This window comes from Protopterus annectens, chromosome 16.part0, assembly GCF_019279795.1.
Source record: "Protopterus annectens isolate FY-2018-M chromosome 16.part0, PAN1.0, whole genome shotgun sequence".
NCBI lineage: Eukaryota > Metazoa > Chordata > Ceratodontiformes > Protopteridae > Protopterus > Protopterus annectens.
Genome location: NC_056750.1, coordinates 452,799,516 through 452,825,158, shown reverse-complemented (window position 1 = coordinate 452,825,158; position 25,643 = coordinate 452,799,516). Strand labels below are relative to the sequence as shown.

Here is a 25,643-nt window from a genome sequence, read left to right as displayed (position 1 = left end):
AATCATTTGTAAAATCATTTGTAAAATCAGAATTCACTACTATTTCGACCTCATTATTATTGGTCACACTTTCAGTATCAGTTAAGACATTGGTTTCTCTCATAGAGTCATAACATATATTAACTTCTTGAACCATCATATTTCCCCCCCCATTTTTTAACATGTCAGATAGAATTTGCTCAGTTACTTGCCCTTTGTTACCTTCATTATTGTGTATTGGGTCATCTATTTGTACATAATCAATATTGTCACTGAACAAAGTTTCAATATCATGATACAAGGTAAAATCAACACACATTTCACTTTTCAAAACTCTTCCCGTTGGTTCCTCCCTCTCCTCCTGGGGCTGTGATGGAATACCCTGCCTTCTTGTGGCCCCTTGCTTAATAACCTTTCCGAACGCCGAAGCGTTACTGGTGGATCTAAAAAAACATCCTCAGCATGTAAGTTATCCGTTTCTTCCGGACTAGTATTCACAAAACTAGTCCTATAGCCACCTCTATTAATAGCATAAGATTTAAACCGCCCCGGAGGATAGGCGGCCTTGTTTTTATATTCAATACTATCTCTAATAAGTTTTTTGTTTTTACGTGCAACATTTTTATTGACAAAAACCTCAATGTTCTGAATTACCTTTTCATAATGTTGCTTGTGTTGAAAAAATAATAAATCATTAGAAATACTGGTATCAAGTCTTGTAATTTCCTCACGTAAATGTTTAATTTTGACTTCATTGTTACGTAAAATAATGTCCAGAAGCTCAATACCTGTCCTTTGAAACAGTTCTTTAAGTTCTCCTCCGGCTTCTGATTCAAGGTCTACCCCCATCGGAAGCTTCCACACACGTAATCCCTTCGGTACCTGCTGCATTTCTCTGGATTTCTTCAAAAACGCACTGTCAAGTTGAATAGCTCTGTACCTAGTACAAAGTTTCTCGTATTCAAAAATCTGTTCCCTTAACGACAATGCCGGCTTGTGGAGCTGACCGCTAGGTCCCCCTGCATTTGCGTCATCACGAACGTCAATCTCCGGAGCTTCTAACCAAGAGGCTAGGTCCCGCCGTTTGTTAAGCAGATTTGAACAACTATTACTGTTGTTATCTTGTATTTGTGGTCCCTCCTTCGATCTCACACCACTTAGGGCACCACTATACGTTTTGTTTGCACTCGTTCTCTGCCCTGGTGTAATGTCCTCAGGCGAGTGCAGAGTGTACAATTCAGCTTGAGAGTCCGTAATACTGTCAGTGGGTGTATTATTAATCACTCGCTTTTCTTCCCTGTAAGCTTGGACCAGCTTACCCATCATGAGATTAAGATCTCTTAAAATCACCTCCATAACCTGGTCTCACCTCGTCCAGCACGCCAACACAGGATCGAATTCACAAAGCAAAAAAGTTGAAACCGCTCCAATATAGGAACCACAATGAAGCAAAAAAGTCACGAACATCAATCACAGGTTAAAATGCTGACAATGAGGCACCGACCAGGAATGCAGTAAAACACCATTTAATCCACAGATAACAAAACAGACTGAGCGCTTTCTCCAGGTCTACTGGCTTCTTCAGAGTCAATTTGCTAACATCAACCAGGTTACCTTATATACACCCACTATTCATCAATTAATCAATCAATCAATTAAAATTTGAATTAATTATAACCTATTAAACTCTTCACTGAAGAGAACCTTGTTGTAGCTGATCAGTAAACTTGCAAAAATACAAAAAATATATGTATATATATATGTATAAATGTCTATATACACAATAATATGTAGGTACAAAATGTATAAGTAAAAAATGTATATGTAATATATGTATAAATATACATTGATTTGTACTCAACATTCACATAGTCTAAGCATTAATACTTGTAAACAATTCATGAAAATTTTCTTTTTGTAATAACAAATATAAATACTTATTCACCCAAGTTGAATTACATTTAGTCTAAGTAAAATAAAACAAAATAAAACATTGGAATACATTCAAATGCTAAATACTTCTCCCTTTCAAATAAATGAAGCACGATGCTTTAATACAGGTTTTAATGCAATACATTCATTTAACCCAGGATACCTTGTGGCATTCAACCTTATCTGCCACTCTGTTTCTCGTAAAGCTACACAATTCCCAGTGTCACCGTTACTATTTGGTTTTATTCTATCCACAATAAAAAATAAGAATTTTTTATATGCAGAACAAACTTTAGAGTGCATGTAAAGGGAGTTATGTTCATCCTTCCTTCTAATAGAGTTGGCATGCTCCCTAATTCTCACCTTCAGGTGGGGGCAGTCAGTCCCCTAGGGGAAGCAAGATGCAGTAATATCAGCATGTCTGGTATGCTCATCTACTCACCCGAAAAAGGAAGCAGTGTCACTTCCCCTAAGTATATTTTTGGCATTCGAGACCCCCTGGCCTTCAACAAAGGCTGCACAGGCAGCAATCCCTTCTCCATCCTCCACCTGTGAATTTGAGAGCTGGTCCATGGCTGCTTCGTCTTGCTACCCTCTTTGTTGGCTGACTCTCCTAGTGGCCCAAATACTTCCCCAAATATGGCATACCAGCAATGCAGGTGGATACTTTGTCTGTGTACCTTGAGGGTGACTGTTATAATGATATTGTATTATTAGTTATCCTGGGCTGCTGCCGTTTCGCTGTGTATATGCTGCATATATTTTGTGCTTAAAATGGTAGTTTTAGTGATATTTGTGTGTCATTTTTCTTTTTCTTTTCCTTCTTTTTTTAGATGCCTGAAGAACAGGCTTTCAGTGTTCTTGTCAAAATTATGTTTGATTATGGACTCAGGGAACTTTTCAAACAGAATTTTGAAGATCTGCACTGCAAGTTTTATCAACTGGAGAGGTTGATGCAGGTATGCCTCTAGAAGTGATGGAAATATGTATGTTCTGAGTGTGTTACCATATAATCTTATAGTTCTGTAGGAGATGAATCAGTGTAAAGCACAGTCTTACTGCAGTTTCCCTTTACTTGCATAAACAATCCAAGATGACTACTAACTGATTATTCAGTTGCTTTGTGATGCGTTTGTGAAGCTTGAAGACCGACCATGTAATACAAAATCTAATGTGTAGCAGGTTGTAAAACAGTTGAACTCTGGGCAGAGGACTACTTTTTAAGATGGAAGTGGCTCTTGTCACATTTTGTAGTAAAAGAGGTAGCACCATTATGCTCCACCCAGTGATTAGGAATGTGTAAACACAATGATGTCTAGTACAAAATGCATATTTTTCACTATTACATGTATTAATGTTGTCAGTCAGGTAAGTAGACTAATTTTAGAACTGCAGACGATAATGTACTTTCCAAATTTTAGAATATGCCCCCATTTGAATCCTGCTGGAAAAACTACAAGATTAGCTACTTTTGTGTACATATTTTGTGTGCGCTTATGTTCTTTACTTGTCATCACCTTTTTCTTTTCTTTTCTTCCAAAAAGCAGTGTTGCTTTTGAAGTGTATTGGGGGAGTGCATGTAAATTATACAGTGAAAGATCATAATTATACAAACATGTGCATGATGATTGAAGAGACCAGTAGGTGTGTCCATTGTAAATCCAGTACAATTCTTGCAGAAAAGTCCAGCCATGAATGAAAGCAAAGACTACAAGTTCCTGCACCTGTAGTTTCTGAAAAATAAATCTATTGTCACCATATTTATCTTGCCACTTAGTGGAGAAACTAACTTCAGAAACCTGCATGACAGATTTAAAATAATAATAATGCACCCACACATGACCTGGAAATGGTAGAAAAGTAACTCTGAGCTCGGCTGGGGTTAGCAAGCATCCTAATGTAAAATTTGCTAGATGCTCACCCTGTTTGCCACTTTTTTGTTTTACTTTGCTTTAATATCATCATTAGTCAGTGCATGTCCTTATGTGTATACAGTACCTTGGAAAGCTATTTTCAGCCATTCAGAACAGTGGAAAGAGACTTCACAAAGAATGTGTTCCAAAATAAAATAATGCCATTATCTATAACCAAGTACTAAGCAGCACAAACCAGGAAATAATATCAGGATTCACAGCAATAGGGCAACACACAGAAGTACCACAGAAGTCACAGGAAAATAAAGTTAAATTTAAGTTGAATTTAATGAAGCGCTTTTCGTCTGTGGTGTACACAGACTTCCTCAGACAAAAAGTATTACAAACTACATTTAACTGAACAGCAGCTTAAATATCCAGCAGTATTAAGTCAAAGGTTCAATTAACCAATCAGGCACACCTTGAACCATGAATAAAAATTTAAAGTTAAAACGCAAGCTCACAGGACTTGAGTTCAATCACTCACATTATATTAAAATTAAAAATAAAACTAGACAATCATAAAATCAGCCAGTTGTTAGCCTATCATCTAAATAAACACTAGCCACTACCTGATATAAACAAGTACAAAACACAAAACAGTTAGAGTGTGTTACAAACTCATAAAGGCAAAAAGACTATCTAACCAGGTTCTTAAGTTTAAGAAGGCTGCTAATAGAGCAGCCTTCATTGAGACCTGGTAGAGCATAGGCATTTAATCTAATTTGCCATCGCAATTCAGACGCCTCTAATAATAGGTGTACAGGTGCTCCTCTAATAGTGTCATGCATTTGTTCTATAACCATAAACTTAAAATGGTGGTCTTTATGCTGGATGATATGTTTAGCAAGAGCATTTTCATCTTTCGCTTTGTTAATTGCATATTGATGTTCGTAGATCCGATCTTTAAATCTACGCTCGGTTTTACCTACATAAAAACCTGTGCATTTTTGGCATAATGCCACATAGACCACCATTTTAGAATTACAAGTGCATCTGCATCTAATGTCGTATCTAATATTATCAATGTCAAATCGGTTTGATTCAAGAATGTGACAACATTGATTGCAGTTTTGACATTTGAACATCCCAGGAGTACGGGTACTCTGCCACTCAGGTTGTTCCAACAACATTTTCATATTTTTACCCCTTCTATATGTAACCTCAGGTTTAACTCCCAGTTTGTTCAAAATTGCAAGGTTGGAACGGAACAAGTTCCAGTTCTTAGTAATGATGTCCATAATAGACCTACTACTTGGACAATATGTAAGAATTAATCTAGTGTTATTATTATGTATAGGAGTAGTTCCACCTATACATTCTAACCTAGACTCGGCCAACCCGGAAGAACTGATGTTCAGTATAGGTTTGTAAAACCCACTGGATCTTTTGTTAATCACCTCATTGACTAAGTTGTCTAATAAGTTAAGCGGATAGCCTCTATGAAGGAACATATTCTTAAGTAAGTCACATTCCCTAAGAAAGTCATCGTCCAGGCTCACCATCCGGGCTGCTCGCACGAGCTGACCCTTAGCCACAGACCTTTATTGGTAGCTAGGATGGCAGCTACTAAAATGAAGAAAAGAATTAGAGTAGGTAGGCTTTCTATATATGCTGGCCACATATTTATTCAAGATGTCATTTTTCGCCAACCATACGTCTAAATAGGCTATTGCCACAGTGTTGAAGGAAGAGGTAAAAACTAAAAAGTCAGTGGAGTTATTAAGTAAATTTAATAATAACAGGCTATCAGCTTCTTCACCCTCTAATAAAATAAAGATGTCATCCAGGTAACGGGTGTAGTACTTGATCTTAGACACTACTACCGACTCATTGTTTAATATGTTCTCCCTTTCCCAGTATGACATCACTATGTTGGCCAAGCTGGCTCCGCAAGGGGACCCCATAGCCACCCCAGTTTTTTGTAGATAGAAATTCTCTCCTAATAAAAATAGTTGTTATAAAGGATCAAGTCCAACAGTTCAATCACAAGGGATATATCATAGGGCAGGGCACCCTTACTCTTAAGGAAGAAGGCCACCCAGTCCAAAGCTATCTGCAAAGGTATACAAGTGTATAAATCCTTGACATCTATTGTCAGGAAATTGTACTCTCTACTGAATGGAATGTTGTTTAACTTATCAAGAAAAGACCAAGAGTCTTTACAGATTTGCTCTTCATCCTCAAGGTACTTCTGCAGGATAGTATCAACCAGCTTGGCACAAGGATATGTAGGAGAGCCGCCCATCAACGATTGGGCGCATAGGTGGATTAACAAGGTCCTTGTGGATCTTGGGTATACCAAAGATACAAGGGTACCTGGGAAATAATGTGGTAAGGTATTTGTGTTGACCTTGGTTAAGTCTACCCTCAAAAAACATTTCGTCCAAGGAGCTCTTAATTTTATGATATGCGTGGTTTACCTCAGACCTTGAACTAATCATATACGCATTATTAGACAATAAGCCCAACATCCTGTCAAAGTAGTCTAATTGATCAAAGACTACAACCCCACCACCTTTATCGGGTTTACAGATTCTTAAGGAATGTAACTTAACATATTCCAACAGGGTCATTTCAGACTTCCCTAAATCGTTGGTACATTTACTTAAATGCAAATTACTATGTCTTAAATCAAGTTCACAAGTGGATTCAAACGCTTGTACTAATGGGTGCAGAGGTGGGTTAAACATGCTAGGGACAAACATATCAGATGGAGTATCATGACTGAAACCACGAGTTTCAAACAGCAGGTTAAAGTTCAATTTACGAGCAAACATCTTAATATCGATGATGGTGTTCACTAAATCGAACTTCTGTTGAGGTACATAGGTGTATCCCTTAGATAAAAGGTCGGCCAGTTCATCAGGGATCAGCACGTTGGAGTAATTAAAGATATTAAAATCTCCAAGTTGATTGGTAGAAATAACTGGGCCCATACGTTGGTTAATGGGGGGAACCACAGTATCAGTCTCTACATCCTGCAGGTTATCAGTAATAGGCAAAGGTGAAACCACACAAGGAACCTCGTTTACCACACAAGCCGAGGCTTCAGTAAGGCCAGGAGGCAGAGGTAGAGCCAGGTGATAGGTACTCCTGGTATCTACTGCCTCTGAAAAAACTGTTTCTGTTGCTTCCCCTTAAAAGATTGCTGCAAGTTGTTCCTTTGCTTAGGGATGGCACCCTGTTTGTTGGTGGAAAAGTGTACCTGTTGCTGACCCATTGCCGTAGTGTGAGGACCGTGCTGTTGTTTACGGTTCATAAGTCTCTCACTCCTTCTGACCCCTTGGTCAACAGGGGTGTCCCCAAATGTATCAAGGTCCCTGATGTTATCCGATGCTGACTCACCTCTACAGTTTGTGGTGGGAGGATCCCCACTACTACCATTAGGATTCCAAGCTTGTGATGGCGCAGGGGGTGGATAAGCCACCCCTAACTGGTATGCTTTTAAATCGCGCTCAAGTTTCTTGATTTTGTTGAATTTTAGTTTAGACAGGTACTGGTCGATGCTGGTAAAACATCTATTATAATCATATTTGTACCTGCTAAATTCTACATGGGTTTTAATCGAGTTATCCAACACAGTAATTTCATCATTTAACTGTGTCACCCATGCAGAGTAATGCTTGATCATAAGCTTTAAGAGGTCCTGGCCTTGTTGGTCAAATAAATTAATCAATTCCTTATGGAATTCTGAATTCAACACCAACCCTGGGCGGTATTGAAAATGGCTTCAGCCTTTAGCACTGACATTGCAAGCTATACATTCATTAAAATATGAAATTTCAAGTTTCAGTTTTTAAGTTTCAATAAGAGTTTATCAAAAGTTTTAGTTTGTCAGCTAAATCATTACTGTTTACCTCATGGCCATCAGTAGAGTTGTCGTGCATCCTACGGGTTGCTTTATCGCCATATCCTGTAAACACAAAATCCTCGGATAACCAATTGCCCAAAACTGGGGCCCCATCAAGAAGACCACTTGGAAGAGTCCGACTGGCATCTGCTATACATTCGGTAGGCTCAACCTGACTCTGTAAACGGCTAGGAAAACCTCCGGTTAATAGTGGCTCTGTCCTAGCTAAACTTTGTTTAGTATAGGTGGATTTACTGTTCGTGCTACTTGCACTGAATTAGAAGTAATTGCCGGTTGCACTGTATCAGGTGTAGTTACCGGAGCCAGCCTAATGCTGGCTGCCGTTGGTGATTTAGACGTAGTGGCCAAACCTGGCCGTAGCAAAGGGTTTAAAACTCTCTGCCATTCGCTGAATTCAAGCTGCGAAATCAGTGTTCCCATTAAGGGAAGGAACCGTAGCAGAGGGGTTCGCTGGTTGAACAGCGCCACCTGGCGCATTCTCCATTGCAGACGGTTGAAAGCTGTTAACAAAAGGCAGAAAAGGTTCTTCATGTCCTGTTGTTGTGTGTCTAGCTTGTCGAGCCTCGCACACAGCGATTCCATTCTTTCAAATAGAGACTCAAATAAATTATCCTGTGCAACTGTAGAAAGAGTAGCTGGTGCTGGAAGGGCACTATTACAGCTCTTCAATAATGCTGGAGTAGCATTCGGAGAGAACCCATCATTGCTGTCAGATCCAGAAGCCATGAAACAACCAAGTACTAAGCAGCACAAACCAGGAAATAATATCAGGATTCACAGCAATAGGGCAACACACAGAAGTACCACAGAAGTCACAGGAAAATAAAGTTAAATTTAAGTTGAATTTAATGAAGCGCTTTTCGTCTGTGGTGTACACAGACTTCCTCAGTATTACAAACTACATTTAACTGAACAGCAGCTTAAATATCCAGCAGTATTAAGTCAAAGGTTCAATTAACCAATCAGGCACACCTTGAACCATGAATAAAAATTTAAAGTTAAAACGCAAGCTCACAGGACTTGAGTTCAATCACTCACATTATATTAAAATTAAAAATAAAACTAGACAATCATAAAATCAGCCAGTTGTTAGCCTATCATCTAAATAAACACTAGCCACTACCTGATATAAACAAGTACAAAACACAAAACAGTTAGAGTGTGTTACAAACTCATAAAGGCAAAAAGACTATCTAACCAGGTTCTTAAGTACTTCTGTGTGTTGCCCTATTGCTGTGAATCCTGCCATTATCTATAAAGGCAAGAGATCTGTTATGTTCATCATAGTGGTCACTGTTGCAGTAGCCTTCGCTATATGGGTTGTAGCCTGTCAAGGATGTAACAGCTGGCCAGCTTCGAAAGAGCACCCAAACTTTTAGGCAGCTCTAGCTGAGCTGACTAAAAGATACGTTTAGGCACAAAAGCCTTCAGAGCTTTACTGCCACAGAAGAGTACACTCCTCTAAGGCTTTCAAGGCTTGACATTTTGCTTGTGTGTTCCTTTGCTGGGAAGGTAAGTTCACTTTGTGGGAAAAAACTTCAATTTCTTATTTGTTGTGCTGTCTTATCACTTTCCTGTTCATGAGAATTATTTTAAGGCTAGGAGTGTTGTGTTTTAATGGACTGTCATGAGACTGTAATGTGCTTTTAAACATAGAGCTCATTTTTCCTATCATTTCAAAAGTGGTGTAAAGTAATTGAAAACATTTTTTCTGTGGGTAAATAGTTTATTTTACCTTTGTATGGATGACACAGTGTTTTAAAATGCTTTCTACTGTGTTTTTCCTGTCAAAAAGTACCTTTTGTACATTAGTAGTGCTTACTGGCATTATGCTGCTTGTCTTGCGTGGGAAAAGAGGAACCATTTTCTGCTAGGCCATGGAACAGACTACCAGTCCCAAATTTGGTCCTTCTTCCAGCCAGAAAAAGAAAAAAAAATAAGTAAGCAGCCTGTGCCAACACAACAGATTAGCAGCTTGCATCAAGCCACAGGTGGGTGATTCTGCAGTGGCCATTTGTTGTAACTTAGACGATTCACCTTTTACCCCGGATCCCTCAGGTGTGTAGCACTTACAGCCACTATGGCAATATGGACCTGGGGCTAGCCACGTTATCTATCGCTGTTGGTGTCCCCTCAGTGGGCAAGGGAGAACCACTCGTCAGTCCTGGGAGAGGGAATAAGGAAGGTTTCTTTGTGTTAGATTTCTTGCTGTATCCATTCCTAGGGAAGCTCCTGCTACCATTAGTAACATGATTTGCCCCATTTTTTCCTGTCAAAAAGAAGTGATGCCAAGCATTTATCTACTCCTCCTCAAGTTTCTTTGGATAGGAGTAGTTTAGTGGGTCTGGCGCAGTGTTTAATTCAAGCTCTTGATCCTTCTTGTAAAGTCGTTTCTGGTTTAAAAAAAAAAAAAAAGGATATTTATTTTCTTGAAGCAGTTCAACATTTGGAGATTGAACCAGAAGATCCAGAGATGAATAGAAGTTTTTTGTTTTTTCCGTCACATTCCTCATTCAGACTCAGATGATCACTCATTTACTGATTCTCCCTGTGCGGGTTTCTCTTTCTCTAAGACTATTGCTAGAATGTGCTAGTGTTTTCAGTGGGAAAATACCGAGGTTTCTCTGTCCCTCAGAAAATACTGAGTTGTCACAGAAGGATTTTCCAAATCCTGTACAGTTTCCTTCTGTTCTGTCTGCTTCAAAGGATGTATGTATTACTGTCTGCAGTTTTCTTGATAGTCTGCCAGCTGTCCCTAAAAAAAGCAGATAGAATGTTTTAAGTTCCTCAGTCTTTTAAAATTTTTTACACTGTTCCCACATGTGGTCAGTAACTATAGCTTTAGTTGATCCCACTGCTGCTAAGCACCTAGTCAATTCCAGTCCTTCTCTTTCAGATGAGGATGGTAAAATTATTGATAGGTATGGGGTGAAAGTGTTTACTTCTGCAACTTTGATTTTCAGAATTTTGAATCGTCAGGCTTCATGTGTTAGTTTGTCACAACTAATTGTTAAAGTATGAGGAATGTTTTATCTGCAGTTTCTTCTTGTGAGGAAAAATCTGCTTTAAATAACTTTTTTCTACTGCACATGTCACTATTCATTGCTTACAGTGTGTGTATGACTTTGTTGATACTTCTTCAGGGATTGTGGCAACAGATACAGTTTTGATGAGGTTTACATGGTTGTATTCTCAGAACTTCCCAGATGGTGTTAAAATGTGATTTTAAATTTGCTCTTGCGTAAAGATTGTGTTTGGCCCCGCTGTTGCAGAGGTGATAAAGTGTGATGAAAGGGGCAAACTGAGCCATGGGAATCTCTAAGATTTTTCAGCCCTCTTTTTCCAGATTTTCCAAGGGATTTTCTAACTGTTCATTCAGTTTTGGAAGAAAGCAAAATAAACAGTCTCAACAAAGTACGGGTAAACCTATGATGTTAAGTTGTCAATCTCGCCTTCATTCTTGCTGGATGGGTTCGGAGCCGATCCTCGGCTCCGACTCGGCACTTGCTAAGCTCGAGAATCACTTTTACCAGCTCGAGGCAGCCCTATATCCCATGATGCAAGGCGGTAAATACCCAGATCTCGTTTGCCGCTTCGCTCATGAGGTCACCTTTTTTACCAGCTCCTGGTAAGTGAACTTTCTTTACATTTCAACCACATAGTTTAAAACATTTTTATTCCCTGTTAAAGCTAGTTGTTCCCGATTCACTTAGGCCCTATTCCCGTTAGTTCCTCGACCCCCCTTTTTATAATTTTTCTGTCAGTCAGGCCTTAGGCCTTCCCATCCAACTTTTTCCTGTCAGGAAATTTTTTTGTAGGTGTGACTGTGCTTTGTTTTATTTTGTATAATTAAGGACTGAGTGTGTGTGTGTTAGTGTCCTTCTAGGTCATGTCGAAAGACACTAGGGTCTCAGGTTTTAAGAAGTGTGACTCGTGCTGTCAGAAGATGTCTCTGACAGACGGTCACACTTCTTGTATTTACTGCCTGGGACCCCTACACCTGCAGGACTCCTGTGCTATTTGTCATTCTTTCAGCCAGAGAGTCCTGCAGGAGCGTAGAAATAAGTTGATCCTTAGGGGTCTCCTTAAGCCTGAGAGCTCCCCGGCCAAGGTCTGTTCCGGGAAGCCCTCTAAGCCACCCAAGACCCAGACTTCGGTGTCCAAGTCTGTGGCCTCGGTTCCAACTCCTCCAGAGTCGATATCGGCTCCATCTGGAGCCGATCCTTCCTCCTTGGAAGTTTCTGTATCAGCGCCAATCGGCACTGATACCCTGGCTTCAGCACCCGTGTCGGCTCCTGCTGGAGCCGATAGCCTAGCTTCGAAGCATGTTTCGGCTCCGGCTGGAGCCGAGACGTCTCTACCTCAGCTCGGAGCCGACAAGCTGTTGGCTCCAACTGAGACCGAAGGTTCGTCGGCTCCGATGGCTCCGTCGAGGAAGAGGTCTAGATCTCCTTCACTAGAGTCGATCCACTCAGCTCCGGCCTCTCCCTTACTTTCGGAGCGGAGCCATCGGAGCCGATTGTCAAGGTCTTCCAGGCTCTCAGACCATGATTTGGAGAGAGTGGTGAGTAGACTACTAAAATCACAGGCATTGGCCCAGATGCTCCATAGCCCGTCTCAGCAGACTACCCCTTTCCACACCCTCCTGAGATTCCTCCTTCGACTCTCCTTCAGAGCTCGGAGCCGGAGATTATTGGTACCGTGACTGCTGCGGCTTCGGAGCCGATACCACACCTTTCAGCTCCATCGTCTTTGACTCCTATCTCCTCCTCGAGACCGTCCTTGGAGGGATCCGGTCATCGGGCTTCCCTGGTCGGTTCCGAGGGGGCGAGTGGCATCGGACCCTTGTCCGACCCCGTTCTCCTTCTCGGAGCTTCGGCCTTGGTGAGCTCGGTGCCGACATCTGCTTCGGAGCCTTCCTTTTCGGTGGGGCCGGGGATCCCCGTTTCTTCGGACCGGGGTCTCTCGGCCCTCCCTGGGAGGGGAGCCTTCGAAGTGATGAGGAGTGTGCTAGCCCCCAAGCTTAGTCAGCAGTCGGTTCCTTTAGCTCCTCCCTCTACGGTGCCTGTAGATGTCTCTTCCCACTCTCTTTCTCCCGGACCGAGAAATCCATCGCCCCAGGTTTCCCCACTGGGAAGAACTTCCTCTTCCGAGGTTTCTCCTGATCCTTCAGGAGAGCCCCCGCGTAAGAGGACCTGCAAGTGGAAGCACTTAGACTCCCCTGAGTCTACCACATCAGATACCGACTTAGATGAGTCGGAGGGATCCCCAAGATCCCCCTCTGCGGATGTCTCCTTTTCAGACATCCTAGAACTCATAAAACAGAGGGGAAACTGGTCCTCCATTATTCCCTCCGAGGATGAGTCGGTATACCTGGAGGCTTTTGGATCTCGACCCTCTACCTCCTGGGTGTCTCCGCCTTTCGACCCCCTCATGGAGGTGATAGCTCGAAAGGCGTGGGCATCTCCTGATTCTGTGGAACCAGTCCCCAGGAGACCTTCTAAATTTATCACAGCCCCCACTGAGAAACAGTTTCTTACGAAAGGTGTCCCAGTTGATGCCATGGTGGTGGCAGCCGCCACCAAAAAGGAACTTGCAGATCCTTCCGTACCAGTCCATCCTCCTAACAAGGAGTCTAGGACCATGGACAGGTATGGTAAGCGGATGTTTTCCTCAGCAACCTTTGCTATGCGTTTGCTGAATTATTTATGTCACTTCACCCGACTTCAAAGAGACATCCTCAAAGAATTGGGTGAGGTTGTACAGGATCCGTCAGCTGCTGGGGCTCAAGAGAAGATTGCCTCTCAGCTTGGAATCCCAAATTCCATCAGTAACTCCTCCATGCGGCTCATTTCTTATGCAGCCGATGGGGCGAGTAGAGCCGCAGGAACAGGAGTGGCTCTCAGACGTCAGTCCTGGATGCGGCTTTGCAATTTCGCAGACCCCTTTAAGGCATCCTTCACAAACTCTCCCTTTGATGGCACTACTTTGTTTGGGCCTCAGGTGAAGGACACATTAACCAGGTGCGAACAAGACGGCAAGACTCTTTCTGCTGTAGGAGTCTGTTTCTCCACCCCTTCTAGACTTTACCCCAGAGGTCAGAAGGGAGGGAAAATGTGGTTCCGAAAATCTCAGGGAGTCACGCCTGACGCACGTGGTCAATTTGCCCCCAGAGGCAGAGGGGGGTAATAACAGACGCCGCCCTAGGGGCAGAAGAGGTCCGCAGAACCAGGGCAGCAGAGAGCCTCTCTCTGACAAGCCATTCCAGCATCCCTGAGGTGTTGCCCGACTGCCCACCCTTGGAGGCAGTCAGGGGGAGATTGTCGCTGTACCCAAAAGCCTGGCTTTCCCTCTCTCAAGACAGATGGGTACAGTCGATCATATCCGAGGGTTACAAAATTCCCTTTGAGGAAAGCCCCTTCCCTCAAAAAGGTTCCCTTCCAGACGTTCCACTCGGTCTAAGGGAAATTGCGAAGCTAGAGATATCAAAGCTTCTAAGAAAAAGGGCCATCCAACCAGTTCCAACAGATCAATTAGAGTCCGGAATCTACTCAAGGTTCTTTTTGGTCCCCAAAAAGACGGGAGACTGGAGACCAATATTAGACCTCAGCAGACTGAACAAGTCTGTCAAAAAGACAAGATTTTGGATGGTCACACTTCAATCGATTTTGCCCTTTCTGGGCAAAAACAACTGGATGTGCTCCATAGACCTTCAGGATGCGTACTATCACATAAAAATCCACAGACGCTCCAGAAGGTTTCTCCGCTTTCGGCTGGGGACCAGTCATTTTCAATTCAGAGCCCTGCCCTTTGGTCTCACTACAGCCCCCAGAGTGTTCACCAAATGCATGGCAGCGGTCACTGCTCACCTGAGACGTTGGGGATTCCAGGTGTTTCCGTATCTCGACGACTGGCTCCTCTCAGCCACCACCAGGCATCAACTTCTCCAAGCCAGAGATTATACTCTACGCCTCTGCGGTCAGTTAGGAATTTCGGTCAACTTCGAAAAGTCTTCCTTATCGCCCTGCCAATCTATTACCTTTATAGGTGCAAATCTAGACACCACTCGGATGTCAGCAAACCTAACAAGTCAAAGAATCCTAGATATCCAAAACCACGTTCGGATCATCTTATCCAGCAAAACGGTACAAGCCAGGTTGGTCCTGAAAGTGTTGGGCCTCATGACAGCTGCCATCACACTTCTTCCTCTGGCCCGTTTCTACATGCGTCTCCTACAATGGATGTTGTTCACCCAATGGTCCTTCCAGCAGCTTCCCATGCATCACAAGATCCTGGTGACACAAACCTGCAAGAGCCATTTATCCTGGTGGACTACTTCTCCTCTAGTCCATCAGGGCAGACCATTTGTCCCCCCGGCCCTGGTAGCCACGGTCACTTCGGATGCCTCCCTGATCGGGTGGGGGGGCATTATCAGGGCAGGATGGTTCATGGCACGTGGCAACCGTTCGAATACCACCTGCACATAAATGTCCTAGATATGAGAGCAGTGCTTTTAACGTTGCAAGCCCTCAACGACTTTCTTCCCTTAGGAACTATTGCATTTCACACGGACAACATGTCCGTGGTGTGGTACATCAACAAGCAGGGCGGAACCAAGTCCTATCCCTTGTGTCAAGAAGCTCTCAGACTTTGGCAATGGGCGATCTCCTCTCATCGGTTTCTGGTAGCAATGCATATCCCCGGGAAAACCAACATAATAGCGGACAGATTGAGCAGAGCTATTCTCATGCCTCACGAGTGGTCTCTCAAGCAATCCATAGTGGAGGAGATTTTTCAGAAGTGGGGCCGCCCATGCTGCGATCTTTTTGCTACTCCCCAAAACAGCAAATGCCCAGACTTCCTTCTCTCTCTTTCCACTTCCGGGCCATCCCCCCAGAGACGCTCTTACCCAAGATTGGCCCCGGGGGCTTCTTTATGCCTTTCCCCCCTTTCCGTTGATACCACAAGTACTCCAGAAAGCTACCGTCTTGAGAGCCAAAATGATTCTTGTTGCCCCTTACTGGCCTCGACAAATTTGGTTTCTGTTCCTTCATCGCCATCTCATGGTGCAGCCGTGGCATCTGGATCCAATTCCAGATCTTCTGACCCACCAGTCGGGTCAACTGCACCCATCAATTCGTTCCCTCAACCTCACTGCTTGGTTGCTCCACTTCCTTCCTTAGCCAGGCTTCCTATGATCTCTAACCCCGTTAGAGATATAATAGTAGCTTCTCTAAAGTCCTCTACCAGGAGGATTTACTCTAGTAAGTGGAAACGTTTCTCTTTTTGGGCAAAGTCTAAGAACATAGACCCTTTTACTGCCCCTATTCAATTGGTCTTGGACTTTCTTGCTTTAATATTTCACTCCGGTTCTTCTGCTTCCACAGTTAAAGTCCAGTTGGCAGCAATCTCTAATTTCCATGTCGGATTTGCAGACCACAATATCATGTCTCACAAACTTTGTAAAGCCTTTCTCAAAGGGGTGTTCCTTCTTAAGCCACCTGTTAGAGATCCTCCACCACAGTGGGACCTAAATTTAGTGCTGGCATCCTTGATACTTCCCCCTTTCGAACCGGCTGCTACATGCTCATTAAAATGTCTTTCTTGGAAGACTCTCTTTCTAGTTGCTATTACTTCGGCTAGGAGAGTGTCGGAACTACATGCCCTCTGTGTTCGTCCCCCTTACTTAGTCTTCCACAAGGATAGAGTATCCTTAAGAACCAATCCATCCTTTTTGCCCAAGGTTGCTTCTAAAACAAATTTAAATCAATCCATTGACCTTCCTGTATTTTTTCCCAATCATTCTAACAGGGCAGAACAAAAACTGCATTGCCAACTCAGATATTATTTGGACAGAACAAAGCAGTTTAGGAAATCTGAGCAGCTTTTTCTTTCTTATGCTGAAAATAGGAAAGGTATTCCTGTTTCTAAAGTAACCTTATCCAGATGGCTGTCTTCCACCATTTCTGACATTTATCAGCTGAGGGGCAAACAGCTGATCTCAAAACCTAAAGCGCATTCTTCTAGAGGTCTAGCCACATCTACAGCTTTCCAGGCTAGACTACCCTTGGACACTATTTGTGCAGCAGCCGCTTGGGCCACTCCTCATACCTTAGTTTCTCATTACAAATTGGATTTGGCCTCCAGGAACAGGGCACGTTTTGGTTCCACAGTTCTCAAGAGTCTGTTCCATTGAGCCTCCCAGGATAGGGGTGCTAGGGACGTGGTCCCATCCAGCAAGAATGAAGGCGAGATTGACAACTTAACATTGAGAAGTTATGTACCTACCATAACGTTCCATGTTAGTTGTCTTCTCTCGCCTTCTTTCTTGCATCCCTCCCTCCTGTCCCCCTAGCCTGGACAGACCTTGATTTTCCCCTTCTCGGGGAGATTGTTTTCCCTCAGACACCAGTTAGCTCGGGATCTCCTTACCTGGTTTCCCTTACAGTCTTCTAGGCTGTTATTCTGCTTTCCTTGTGGAAAGTTTGCGGGCAGTTTTCCTGTAGATACCAAACGAGATCTGGGTAATTACCGCCTTGCATCATGGGATATAGGGCTGCCTCGAGCTGGTAAAAGTGATTCTCGAGCTTAGCAAGTGCCGAGTCGGAGCCAAGGATTGGCTCCGAACCCATCCAGCAAGAAAGAAGGCGAGAGAAGACAACTAACATGGAACGTTATGGTAGGTACATAACTTCTCATTTAAAAAATGGCAAGGGGGTTCCAAAATTAAGTCTCAAACCTCACAAAACCAACAAGTCTAATTATTCAAGACTTTTGACCCTCTCCCACCCTAGCTCCTTTTTTTATTCCAGAATGTCCGAATCTCCATTTTTCTCTTTGGCAACAAATAGTTTCAGACAAATGAGTTTAGGTTCTGCAAATCATTCATCAAGGTTACAAGTGTCAGTGGGAGGAAATTCCTCCTTTGCAAGAGAATCATTCCTCATCCTCCAAATCAGACTGTTTTGTTTTCACCTGTTATTCATCATGTGTTCCAAGGAGTGATGGAACTATTTATTTCTTCCCAAGCTAAGAAAGATTTATATTCAAGGATGTTCCTAGTGCCAAAGAAAGAAAATGCTTGGAAATCAGATGTCCTTCAAGAATGCAACTGCAGTCCTTACATATGGGTTGTCCTGCCTCAGGCAGCCCTCGGTCGGCCGGATTCCAAAGTCTGGGTCCGATGTTGGCTGATGTCGCCTCCTCCCCGACGTCAGAGCGGCTGGGGTATAAAAGTATCAGCCGACGCCATCTTCCTCCGTCTTTCTTGCCACGCGGTGCCCAAAGCAGAAGCAGTTCACAAGTGCCGGTCGGTCAGCTCCTGTGTTTTTCGTATCCGAAGTCATCAAAAAAAGCTAATTACCCCGTTGGGGATCTTTTTCTTGCCTCAGCCGATGTCAGAAAAAACTGAAAAAGTTAATAACTGTTTGTCTTGTGGTAAACAAATACCTCATAAGGATTTCCATTCTTACTGCCTCCCCTGCCTTGGCCCAGACCACGACGTCTCGGCCTGTGCCGCCTGTGCTTGCTTCAATAAGCGCACACTCAGGCGCCGGGCAGAGTTTGCTGAAGACTTTTTTGGCGACAAATTTTCCTATACCATGCCATCGGAACAACCGACAACTCATATTTCCAAAAAACGGAAGGACCGGGACCGACATCCTCGGCCTGCATCTTCCACAGACTCCACGCCAAAAATTACCGCGAGTGCATTGGTCTCTTCTGAGGCGGTTGTTCCACCGCTCCGGACCGATGACACCGCTTTACCGATCACTCCGGCCCCGGTGCCGGTGGTTGATTTTCCTCCAGATTCTGAAGCCCAAGATTTACCGGAGACCATACCAGTGGACAAGGTTACTCCAGCACGTGGGGCTGCTAGGCCCCATATGTCTATGTCTATCAAGGCCTACACATGTGCTAAGGCTGCCAGCCAGGCTAAGTCTCACCCTCCTAAAGCTCTGCCTCAGCCCACTTCTGATAAACAAATCATGTCTTTAGCTGCAGATTTAATCTCCTTAATCAGAGGCTCCCAGACCCATCCTGAAAGAGGATCTCAGCCACCTTCTGACAAAAGGCCCAGGGTTGAGCATACTGACACTCTTTCTTCAGATGAAGCCTCTGGTGACTCTGATCACTCAGATACCCAGGAAGAGTCCTTCCAGGCCTACGAGGATTCTGATGCGGAGGATTCTATCCCTTCTGCCTCCCCTCCTGAGGATATTTCTTTTGGGGAAGTTCTTCACTCCATGAGGGAGCACTTTCAGTGGCAAGGCCAGGAATACTCCGATTCCAGGAAACGGCTTCGTACCTTCCTTAAGCAACCACAACACAGGCCTTTAGCTATCCCTCCAGTGCTTGATGTTCTGGATGATGTGTACTCCGATTCGAGTGCTTCTCCTTATTCTCTCCCTCCTGCTCCTGTCAAGCCGGACAGATACTACAGGGTTCCTGAAACTCATAAACATTTCTTTAAGGCCCATGCTGTTGATCTAGAAACAATTTCCCAGGGGCCCAAAGGGGTGACTACATCCACGGCCAAGAATCCCTTGCCCTCAGACAGGGAAGCTAGGCCCCTGGAGAGGTGGGGCAAAAAAGTTTATACCTCAACCACACTGGCTATGAGAGCCCTCAGTTGCCTTTTTCATATGTTTCAGTATCAGGATTTCTTGATGGATGATTTGCAGAAAAAGTTAGCCTCTCCTGAGCCTTTAGATAGGAAGGCCTTGCAGGATGTGGTTCACAACACACAGCAGGTTAGCAACCATTTTCTTCAGTGTGGATATGATGCATTGGAAGCTTCATGTAGGGCAGCTGTGACAGGGGCCGTCATACGTACACATGCATGGTTAAAAGAACAGCCATTACCAGATCATGTTAAAGCAAAGCTTCTAGGTGCACCTCTGGAAAAGCACAAGTTATTTGGTAGTAATGCTCAGGATGTGTTGAAGTCAATTGAGGAAAAGGCTAAATCAGTGCAAACAGTCAAGGATTTCCTCCAGGTTCAGCCTCCTAGGTTCAGCAGGAATTGGCCTTCTAAGAATTGGTCCTTTTCAGACACTGACAAATTTCAAAGGGGAAAAAACAGGCGTGCCCGAGGAAGAGGGCAATACAGAGGCTCCTACAGGGGATGCCAATGGCAACCGACTAATCAGAGAGGTGGCGCGGGGACCTCCCCTGCCCCACAGGGACAATCACAATGACTTGCCTTTGACACTGCCGACCAAGGCTCAAAGAGAAGCACCTTTAGGCGGAAAATTATCCTTATTTTCAAAAAACTGGCACATTTTAACAAAGGACAAATGGATTCTGGACATAATAGACCAATGCTACAGGTTCCACTTCCATACGTTACCAACAAGACAAGGCATGCCAAACCTGCCACAAAATCAAAGGGCAGAGGCATTCGAACAAATTTCAAAGCTGAAACAAATCAAAGCAATAGAAAAGGTTCCTCCTCAGGAACAAGGCCAGGGATTTTACTCAAGACTGTTCCTTGTTCCAAGAAAAGAAAAGCAATGGAGACCGATACTGGACTTGTCCGCTCTAAACACCTTTCTCATTGTACCAAAATTCAAAATGCTGACGCTACAGCAACTCCTTCCCATGCTGGGCAAGGGGTCTTGGCTGGTTACTCTGGACCTCAAGGAGGCATACCTGCATGTCCCAATCAGACACAGTTGCAGAAGATACCTCAGATTTCTTGCAGGGTCAGAGCATTATCAATTCTCAGCATTGCCCTTTGGCTTATCTACTGCGCCCAGAGTATTCACGAAATGCCTGGCATCAGTAATTGCACATTGCAGACTCCAGGGGATACAAATATACCCTTACCTGGACGACTGCCTTATACAAGCGGACAGCAAGCAAGCCTTGACAAAAAACTTGAATTATGTCATTCACTTACTACAGGCTTTGGGATACACAGTCATCTTACAAAAGTCAAGACTACTGCCATCCCAACAAATAGCTTTTCTAGGAGCCAAACTAGACACAGAATCTCAAATGGCTTACCTCACAGAAGAGAAGCAAGAACAACTACCACATTACTTCAAAAGCCTAGCAAAGCTCACCCAGATGACTGCAAGGAAAATCCTGCAGGCCCTGGATTTCATGGCATCTTGCATTCTACTGATTCCACTGGCAAGACTACACATGAGAAAACTACAATGGTCCCTCAAAAGTTTATGGTCTCAACACAGCCACAACTTAGAAGCAATTATCCCACTCATCCCATGTCTACAAAGGGAATTTTTGTGGTGGGCCCAAGCAAGCCAGTTAAACAAAGGTATGCCTTTCAACAAGCCTCAAACAAGCCAAACCGTTACAACAGACGCCTCAGACAATGGATGGGGGGCGCACATGGAGGGCAGATGTATTCAAGGGAAATGGACTCCCCAGGAAGTACATCTGCACATCAATCAAAAAGAGATGTTAGCAGTAATGCATGCAATCGAGGCCTTCAGAAAATATCTTCAGCAAAGCCATCTACTAGTAAGGACAGACAACACCACTGTTATGTGGTACATAAACAAGCAGGGAGGTACTCATTCTTACCCCCTTTGCAGACTAACAATGACTCTTTGGGAAAAATCCCTGAAACTGAACATACAGCTACAATCCCAGTTTGTTCCGGGCAGGGACAATGTTCTAGCGGACAGTCTAAGCAGAAACATCCTGGATCCACATGAATGGATGTTGCATCCAGACATTTTTGCACAAATAACTTCTGCATGGGGGAGGCCGGACGTAGACCTCTTTGCCTCCCACCTCAATCATCATCTGAAAAAGTTTTGCATGAGGTCACATCATCCACAAGCCTGGAAAATAGATGCTCTCTCATTCAGCTGGAACTCTCTAACAATCTAATCATTCCCACCTCTGCCATTGATGACCAAGGTGTTACTGAAGATCAAAGCAGAGCAACCGAAAGGCATCTTAATAGCTCCAGATTGGCCAAGACAGCACTGGTATCCACTAGTAAGGAGCATAACTTGCACCAATCCGTGGTCCCTGCCTCTATGGTCTCCACTCTTGACTCAGCACAATTACAGGACGGTTCATCCAAACCTGCAAACTCTGCAGCTGACAGCTTGGAGGGTCCCATGATTTCTCCGCATATCTCTTTCTCCAAGGAAGTTCAACAGATATTATTAGAAGCACGCAGACCTTCCACCAGAAAAGCTTATTCAGCCAAATGGAAGAGATTCAGCATCTGGAATACCAACAAGGGACAGGATGCATCAGTAATGAACATTCCACAGATATTGGAATACTTGGCAGACATGCTGCATAATGGGCTTTCATATTCTTCCATAAAAATACACGCTTCAGCAATTTCAGCAAGATACAACACCAATCCTCCTGTGTTCTCACATCCTTTGCTAAGACAATTTCTAAGAGGGGTAAAGAATATCAAGCCTCCCAGAAAACCACCAGTGCCTGCATGGGACCTCAATTTCGTGTTGGAAAAATTAACTCTTCCTCCCTTTGAGCCAGCAGCATCTGCAGAATTGCAATTTCTTTCCTGTAAAACAGTTTTCCTGTTGGCAATAACCTCAGCAAGGAGAGTTTCGGAGATACAGGCCCTCATGGCAGTACCTCCATTCCTCATTTTTCATCAGGACAGGGTTTCTTTAAGAACCAATCCTTCTTTTATGCCAAAAGTGATATCCAGGGTGTCTCTAAATAAAGCAATTCACCTGCCTACTTTCTTCCCCAATCCTCAAAATAAAGGGGGAAAGCTGCTGCACACTTTGGACATTCACAGACAACTGCGCCACTACTTGGACAGAACAAAGGCCAACAGAAAGTCTGACCAACTATTTGTAGCTTACGCTCCTGGAGTACAAGGAAAAGCAATTTACAAACAATTTCAAAATGGATTGGACATTGCATCAGATTTTGTTATTCCTACCATGGAAAGGGTGTGCCAGCCAATGTCAGACCACACTCCACCAGAGCTACAGCCACCTCCACAGCCTTCCTAAGAGGGGTGGCTACAAAGGACATTCTAGAAGCTGCTACATGGAGCTCCGTGCATACATTTTCCAAGCACTACAACCTCCCTTTATATTCCAGATCCCGAGCAGGCTTTGCTTCGGCAGTCCTGCAGGGCATTTTAGCTACACCATCCTTATCTTAGAGCCTACCACCCCCAGCTTGGCTATGGTATTCAACCCATTTGTAAGGACTGCAGTTGCATTCTTGAAGGACATAGTACAGTTTTGTACCTACCATAAATGTAGATGTCTGATAGATATGCAACTGCAGTCAGGCTTTCCCTGCCTCCTTCCCCTCTGTGCATTGGGTCCACTTTCCTCCTTTTATACTTAGCTGGGGATATCTGTTATGGTGTATCTGTTTATTGCTATTGTGTATGTCTGGAATTTTTTTATCCAGTTCTAATTTTAGCCTTCCTTGGAGGGCACCTGGCATCTGGGGCAAGAAACACTGAGGAAGATGGCGTCGGCTGATACTTTTATACCCCAGCCACTCTGACATCGGGGAGGAGGCGACATCAGCCGACGTCAGACCCGGACTTTGGAATCCGGCCGACCGAGGGCTGCCTGAGGCAGGACAACCCATATGTAAGGACTGCAGTTGCATATCTATCGGACATCTACATTTAAGGTAGGTACAAAACTGTACTTTCTGGATCTTTCTTTCCTAAACCTGTTTGTGATAGTGCCCAAATTCAGAATAAAGTCACTTGACAAGCTGTTAACTCCTCCTCCTCTTTCAAGTTTCTTGGTTACACTAGACTTAAAAGATGCTTATCACATCCCTATCTATCCAGACTTCAGATGTTTCTTAATAGTTTTCATGTCTGAATCACATTATCCGTTCTCTGCCTTACTGTTTGAACTATCCACTGCACCAAGAGTGTTCACAAAGTGTCTAGCTCCAGTTATAGCTCATTGCAGGCTGCAGGGTTATCCACATTTTCCATGTTTAGATAACTTGCTTATCTTTGCAGTGTCTTTTTCAAAGTGTCAGGACTCTTTCTTAGGTGAGAGATGTCTTAGACAGGCTGTGATTCCAAAAGAATATTCCAAAGTCTTTTTTGACTCCTTCACATAGTGTTGTGTTCCTGTGATGTCATTTAGACACCTCAGTTCAAAGATCTTACCCTCCATAGGAAAAAATAGATCTGTATCTCGGCCTGTTTCTCAGATTTTCCACTCAGACTTGGGTCACTGTGAGAGAATACCTCAGGATTTAAGGTCTCATGGCATTTATGATTTTCATGGTGCCCCATGACAAGACTCCACATGACAAGGATGCAGTGGTATCTGAAATCTCTTTGGTCCTTTCACTGACATCCTTTTTCTTTTCAATTCCCAGTGCTGGAGTTTGTCAGAAATCATTTGATGTAAACAACAGATATCCCTTAAATCCAGGTCTCCCTCTTCCAAAGTAGTCAGTTACCACAGACACATCAGCCTTTGCATGGGGAGCAATTTCAGGAGGGACAAAAGTGAAGGGACTGTGGGACACTGAGGATGGATGCAATCACATTAAATGTCAAGAAGATGCTTGCCCTGATCAAGGCACCCGGCTTTGAACCATTTTTGGTCCCAGGACCTAAATTTGCAGACAATACCACAGTAATTTGGTGCATCATCAAATGAGGAGAAAACCAGTTTGTAACCTCACTTTGCAGACTCTGTGTTAGTTTAGAATGTAGCTTCACAGTACAGTTGCACTCTGCAGGCATCCTGCATTCCGTCGGAGCAAAATTTTGTTGGAGACAAGCTGATCCGGGCCAGGGCAGACCATCATGAATGGAAACTAGATCAGGGAGTCTTCCAATATTTGATATATATTTGTGGGTAGTTCCTTGAGTAGACCTCTTTGCCTCTCCTTTGAACAATCAGCTGGAAAGATTCTATTCTAGAACTCTATGCAAGAAGGCCTGGAAGACAGATGCCTTTTTCTTTTGCTTCAGCAAGAATGTTCCTATATGCTTTTCCACCCTCTCCACTAATGTTCAGAGTACTTCTGAAGATTCAGAAGGAATCCCCAAGATCATTGTGGTGACTCCCTTCTGGCCCAGGCAGCAGTGGTTCTCCCTCAATTTTCAAGTGACCAAGGACAATTACTACAAGCTTCCTCACAGACTGGATCTACTCACATGTGAATAAGGGTGTTTTGATTCACACATCATCAGTCAACTTCAACTGACTGCCTGAATGATAGGGTCTTGATTCCTTTTAGACATGTGTTTACTGGGGATGTGCAGCAGTTGTTAGCACTGGCAAAAAAGCCTGCTGCTAGAAATTGTATATTAGCAAATGGAAACCCATTCAAGGCTAGCTGTTGTCTGGTTTTACACCATTTGTATGAGTTACTATTCTGCATCCTTTCTTATTCCTGTGTTGAGGTTCATTTTTTGTCCATTTCAGCATGTCTGCCTGTAGATCCTCCTCTTTCAATGCAGTCTGATATCAAAATGTTTTTGAAAGGGGTCTTACATAATAAGAGGCCTCCAAGAAAACCAGTGACCCCGCCTTGGGATCTTAATTTTGTGTTACAGAAACTAGCACTTGCTCTATTTGAAACTGACAGCTTGGCTGACTTGAGGTTCTTAACATGGAAAACCATTTTGATTGCTCTGACCTCTGCAACAAGGGCATCATGAGTTGCAAGCTGTTATGGTGAGTCAACCCGATCTTATTTTCCATAGGAACATGGTTTCTTTGAGAACTAATTCTTCTTGTACGCCTCAAATGGCATCAGAGTTGACTTTTAGCCAAACTCTTCATCTCCCTGTTTTCTTTCCTGAACCTAAAAATGAGGGGGAAAAGGTTACTCAGTACCTTGGGATATCCACAGCAGACAGCTCAGGTACTATCTTCACAGAACTGAATATTTCAGATCTTTGGATCGGTTCATTTCTTGGGAGGGTAAGCAGAAGGGACAGCCTGTGTCAGAACAGACTATTT

The 25,643-nt window shown here is 43.6% G+C and overlaps 1 protein-coding gene across 2 annotated transcripts in view; it reads left to right on the top strand.

Annotated features, from left to right (window-relative positions):
* RABGAP1 (RAB GTPase activating protein 1) overlaps window positions 1-25,643 on the top strand; it is a 4,144,188-nt gene that overhangs the window by 2,593,609 nt on the left and 1,524,936 nt on the right. For both annotated transcript variants that reach the window (XM_044058459.1, XM_044058460.1), the window contains one exon: window positions 2,745-2,870. In XM_044058459.1, the coding sequence (XP_043914394.1) occupies window positions 2,745-2,870 (126 nt within the window). The remainder of the gene's footprint in view (window positions 1-2,744; window positions 2,871-25,643) is intronic.